The sequence below is a fragment of the Parasteatoda tepidariorum genome, chromosome 12, assembly GCF_982258835.1.
Source record: "Parasteatoda tepidariorum strain Cologne lab strain chromosome 12, Ptep-v5.0, whole genome shotgun sequence".
Lineage (NCBI taxonomy): Eukaryota > Metazoa > Arthropoda > Arachnida > Araneae > Theridiidae > Parasteatoda > Parasteatoda tepidariorum.
The window spans coordinates 14,050,955-14,056,954 of record NC_141766.1 but is presented as its reverse complement, the minus strand read 5'-3'; the positions used below and the strand labels follow the sequence as shown (position 1 = coordinate 14,056,954).

Below are 6,000 nucleotides of genomic sequence, written 5' to 3'. Positions count from 1 at the left end.
CGGGTTGATCTACATATAACAAGCTTTTTAAGTAATTTAAAGTTTTCGGAGTCTTCCGAATTCATTTGTTGTTTGTTCGTTGAAAGTTATACAAGAAGAGCAAGAATATATTGTATTGAAAACGCCATTAGTAATATTGGATCGCGCGGTTATTCAAGCATAGGCATAAAAATCAGTCGGAAGTAGTAACCGGGAAGTCTTACAACATTTAATCACTAGCGCCATCTGTGCTTTACACGGTCAACCATCCATAAGCAAGCGAGTTTCTTATGACCATCTGAGGTCACTTGTGGGACCACACATACTTGATCATATCGAAATATGAATTGATGGATTGTTTACTTTCTTGTTTATGAACTTAAAATAGACTGTCAAGACAATTTTTATTTTGGTAAGTCTTAATAATTACTTCATTTTTCTCTTGTAGCACGTGCTTAACTCTTTTGTCTGTTTTATTTTGAGTGTCATAGAAATGTGCGTTTTAAATAAAGAAATTTTTTTAAAAATTTATCGTACGTATTTTATAACAAGCATTAAAAATAGTTTCTTTTGACCGTGTTAATCTGCATAGTTTTATGCATTAGGGAAACTAGCCTATTGTACGTCCTTGGCATAGTAAAAAATTTGCTCCTTTTATCCTATTTCAACTGAAAGAACTTGTTTTGAAACATGAGCTCTTTAACTTTCTTTGAGAATCCGTTAATTAAAACATTGTTTAACATCATTTTTTTTAATCACGTGAAGAAACGCTATTCTAATTGTCAGTCCTAATTTATTATAGTTTTTAATTCAAAATGCTGACAAAAAAATTAGGAAATATATGTAAAAGGTATATAACACAAAACAACCATAATAACTTATTATAAATTTTAGTACCATCCTCAGATAAGTAATCTTGATTAAAATAGCTTTTAATTTAAAGCGAAGTATCAAATATTTAAGTTGAAAACAAAACATCAAACCAAATAATCTTTTTGTTTCCCCCAACAAATAAACTGATTTTAATTCTTCCAATTCTACATTTAGTATGATTGACTTCAATCATGATTCCTTAGATTTTGATAACTTCCTTGTTTGATTTTTTCCTCAAATATTAATTTGCAATCCTTTAAATATTTTTTTTGTGAAGATTCAGCATTATATACAAAGTATGGTAAAGATTGGTTATCTATTTAGAAATTGGTTATCTACATACTAAGACATAGTTTTAAAATTTTACTTTGAATGTGTGAATTAATAAGTGTAAAAGAGTGAAAGCATAATCCTACTACACTGGAAAGACATGCAATGGTGCCCCGGTTTAGCATTTTCTGTCAGACTAGCTTTAAAAAATGAACGAAGCGGGATATCGTAAATTATTAGTTGATATTACGGGATATCGTAAAAAAATGTAATTATTAGTTGACATTTACTAGGTAAACTACTAGAAAAAATGTGTAATATGTTTTACATGTTTTTTTTTTTTTAGATATTTGTTGAACTTTATTATGTTGATTTCATCGTAAATTAGAGCATTTTTTTCCCCTTGCAATTGTGATGCTTTATCTCTTGAATTGGACAACCCTGTTATTTAAACTAAAATGATATTATGACACACAAGTTTTTAATTGCACATTTAAATAATTACTCTTTGATAAAATTTGTGCATATTTCATTGTAAATATAAGTTGATTTTAGTCATTTTTTCGGCAGCTAGAGCCATGCATTTGCACGTGGTATTTAGAATTTGGATATCTCAATGCAATGTTGTTGCAACCAGAAACATTAAGAAAATAGGAAGAAAACTCTTATTTTTAAACTGCTAACTTTTTGTAATTTTATTAAAAAATTTTTTTTGTTGCTTAGGAGATCTTTTAAAAAGAAAACATGTTCTATTTAAAATTAATGAAACCTCAAAAAATTGAAGTAGTAGAAATGTCTGAAGTATAATACCAAATAAATATTAACTCTTATTTTACACTACAATGGTTTTGTTTTAGTTTTTGTTTAAACCCTTTAAATATTCTTTAATTAAAATATTTATTTCGATTTTAATTAATTATTAAAATCCGTTTTGTATATTTTTTTTTTACACTTTTATTCTGTGAGCATTAGTTTTTCTTTGCTAGAATTTCTATTTCTTTTTCAATATTTATCTGTAGATCTGCATACATATTTTTTTAAATAAATTAATTATTGATGAAAAGGAAAAGGCATGTTTTTTAAAAATTTTTCGAAATGTTTTTCAAAAGAAAATTTGAAAAGGCATGTTTTTTCATTTTTGAATAAATTCTAATAACTAAAAGTATACATTAATAAGTTTATTTGCAAAAACATTACTAAGTTTATTTGTAAGAAATGTAGTTCTTAGAACTCTAAAGTTTGTCATAAAAATTATCATGTTTGCCACCAACATGGTTAAACATATGTTCCTCTCTTTGTTAGTCCAACTGCTGTGTAAATGGCCCTTCGCTGAAAGAGGCTGTGCACACTTAATAGAGCATCGTCATTGTAAACTTTACGCAATTTTTCCTTAACTTGACATACAATTTTCCTTTTACTGAAGTAAAATAGCAGAATTTGGCACAAATAAGCACTTTGATCTTCCATGTTCAACGAGCTGTCAAATCTCCAAAACTCAGCAAAACAGCTTAATTCGTTTTTTACAATGAAGCTTAAACTGTCAGCTATCCCTAAATATTACTATTGCAAATGCTTTAAGTATTTCTGAAACTGCACTACAGCAATCTGTCGTGGGGAAAAAAACGCAATAACTTTTTACTCCACTCGATATATAGGATGAATTTGTGCAAATTATCATGTGAGCAATAAAGGGAAGACTTAAATGCACGATTTTAATGTATAATATATCATATGCATAATATCACTTTAAAAATCTTTTTTATTTAAAACAAATGAAAAAAAGGGATGGATAAATAGACCACAATGATTCTTAATTATTTTGCTATAAATCTTGATGAGTAACAGAGTTTTCACTCAGACATGTTTTTTAAAATTTAGTGATCTTGTGAAATAAACTGAAAAAAAAAAAAAAATAGAATTTCCTACCTATCTTTTAAATTCTTGCAATTTCGGAATTAAATGTTATATTATCAATTTGAAATTCTAGCTGAAGTCAATCATTATGGAAATTTTTTTTATTCTCAAAACTTGAAAAGAAAAACTGCGAGCATTTCTTCCTATTACATATGTATGAAAGGCATCTTTTAAAATAGATCTGATAGAAATTTCTTCTTGCATGAACTGCTTTGACATTGGTGCTGTGTATAAATTTAATGAGAGCTGAAAATGTTAAGACTAACTTAGTTTTATTTGTTAAGAATCTGAATTTATCTAATCCTGTGTAAAAACTTGGGCAAGTAAAAATTTGAATATTATTATTTTTGTTTTAATTTTTTAGTCTATTACTTTTCTTTTACTTTGAATCGTCTCACAACTGTTTACTACAGTTGCTGTAGAAAAAATTTGGGGGTACATATATTATTTTAAAATTTATAGATGAATTCTAAGTGTCTAAACTTTAGTGGCACACTGTACAATCATTCTATCGAAAAAGCTCTGCATGTGAGTAAATTATTAGATCATAGCCATTAGATCCTAATCATTGACTTTAGAAAATATCATTAAATTGTGCTACTTGGAAGAATTTCGTGTTGCCATAACTATTTGAATGGCTTTTAAAATGTTGTAATTTGATTTTAATTTTTCTGTCGTGCATTCATACTTTTTAAAATTTCTAATTTAATTAAATTTAATTAAAATTTCAAAAAGTTTTAAATGTTAACTTTTTTGGCTCTGAATTTAGTTGCATTTTACATATATGGTATGAAAAAAAATTATTCCTATTTTCTAATTACCAAATGTCCTTTTTCTTGAAATTATTTCTTCTAAAAAACTATTTTTTCTTCTAGGTTAGAATGTAGAGGATGTCTTTAAAGGACCAATTCCAAATGAAAAACAGGGGTGATTCTGTACCACTACATTATATCTCAAGTAGTGGTACATCCATCCTTCCTACAAAGAAACGTATAGGCACTTTAGGTAAGGCACTTTTATTATTTTACTGCCCATATCATTACATTTGTTTCCCTTTGGCTTAATGATATAGGGGAGAGAATAATTTTAACAAAATAAAAAATTGTAATAGTGATTAGTATGAAACCTATAAACACAGATAATTTTACAAGTGTTTAACTATTATTTGAACAGTGAATAGTTTTTTTTTTTTAGAATAGAATATGAATAAAAAAAGGCAGTGTTTTTAAGGAATGGGTGCTTATTTTTACTAAAAAGGGCAATGCCTGCACATTTATAGGGATCAAGAGGCAGACAGGGTAGGCCGCCCTTCTAAAAATGCTAAGGAAGGACACTGCATAAGCATAAATAAAGAAGCAGCAGAACAAAATCAAATAAAAAATATATTAAATACATTTAGAAGAAGAAAATTTAATTTTGGAGTTTTTTTTCAGACTGAGTTTTTATTTTCACCAGTGTTTAAATGTTTTTACATATTTTTTAATTTCATTAATAACCCTCGTATATCTTATATTTTCAAGCATAAGCCTTGCAATCCAATGCAAAATAGAGTTATCTCAATGGGCGAAGAGCATCATAAAATATGTAAAATAATAAGAAGTGTGTGCCTCTCGGTGGGCAGATGAGACCCATAGATATTCGCCATTCATGGCAACAAGTTCTCCACACAAAATCCAGTAAGCACAGTGTAATAATCAGCAAGTCCATGTTTACGGCAATGTTTTAAATTTTTCGTATCTATCATTTGTAATGTATGATTTCATGAGAAACAATCAATCAAGGTTCTACTGTATTTATTATTTGTTTAATTTTTTTTAAAAAATTAGTTGATTAAATTCCTGTCATATCTAAAAAAATGTATGGATTTATGTTTAAAGTAGATTAAGACATGAAATGGATAATTTTTGTAGTGGAAGTAATAATTGCAATCTTTTTCAGATGTTGTAAATCCTATGGAACAAGAATCTCTACTTGATCCAGTAAGGTTAGCACCTTGTTGGGAATCTCGGCATGACGACTTTAAAACTCCTATTGCTGAAAATCCACCTACAGATAGGCAAGTCTAAGTTATTTAATCTTAAAAGCACATCTATAATTTTAAACAAGAAACTAAAATATTAAGCTTTTCAAAAAATCTTTAAGGGTGAACCAACTGTTTGTAATGCTTGGTAAAGAAAAACTTAATTTATTAAATTTTCCTATCTTGAAATTTTCTATCATGCATAGGTGGAGTTATATACTCATTCACTGTTTTTTGACTATGGCTTTAATATGATGGAGTGTGAAGGCTTTTAGGAATAGTTCCCCTCTTTTATGAAATCTCATCAATCATTAATTAGCATAAAAAATAAGAAATTTTTTATTTGTTCAATCAGTCTGTGTTTCATCTGTTGTACATATAGGTAAGACCAGGTAGCTAAGATTCAAAAGCCTGTTGGAGCTAAACTGTTTAACCTACCTAGAAACAGTTCGATTTAATCGTGGAATTCTTTGTTTACTTGTGCTTAATTTTTGAAAAATTCATAGATGCACTACTTTTTTGATGATTTTTTTTTTTTGAAAAGTCTATTCACCCACTCTTATCCTACTATACATCATTATTATATAAACTATCAATGTCTGGTGTGTTTTAATCTTCTTTATCGGAAAAAAATATCGAATAAAAATTTTGTTCTTCTATTTTTTTTTATTGTTGATAAAACTGTTTTGCTATATTGGTTTTTCATATAATTCTCTTTTTTGGTAGTTTTGTTTTGAGGTTTTCCTTTTATGTTTTATGAGTCACTTCAGAACAATTATCTGTTAATTGATAGCACATTTTTTAATGTTTTTTCTTTATCCTGATATTTTAAGTCTACTTTATATCATAATTATAGTACCTGGTCATACTCCAGCATGCTGTACCTGTTCTTACCTTGGAAGCATAGGTTAGCAAAACAAAATACAGCACAGAACCCGTTATCT

At 27.9% G+C, this 6,000-nt stretch overlaps 1 protein-coding gene across 1 annotated transcript in view; it reads left to right on the top strand.

Moving 5' to 3' along the window:
• The first annotated feature begins 226 nt into the window (after nt 1-226).
• LOC107449511 (Equilibrative nucleoside transporter 2) overlaps nt 227-6,000 on the top strand; it is an 88,337-nt gene continuing 82,563 nt past the window's right edge. Inside the window, exons 1-3 of the mRNA XM_016065042.5 lie at nt 227-391; nt 3,912-4,041; nt 4,975-5,092. Of these exons, the coding sequence (XP_015920528.1) occupies nt 3,927-4,041; nt 4,975-5,092 (233 nt within the window). The 5' untranslated portion in view covers nt 227-391; nt 3,912-3,926. The remainder of the gene's footprint in view (nt 392-3,911; nt 4,042-4,974; nt 5,093-6,000) is intronic.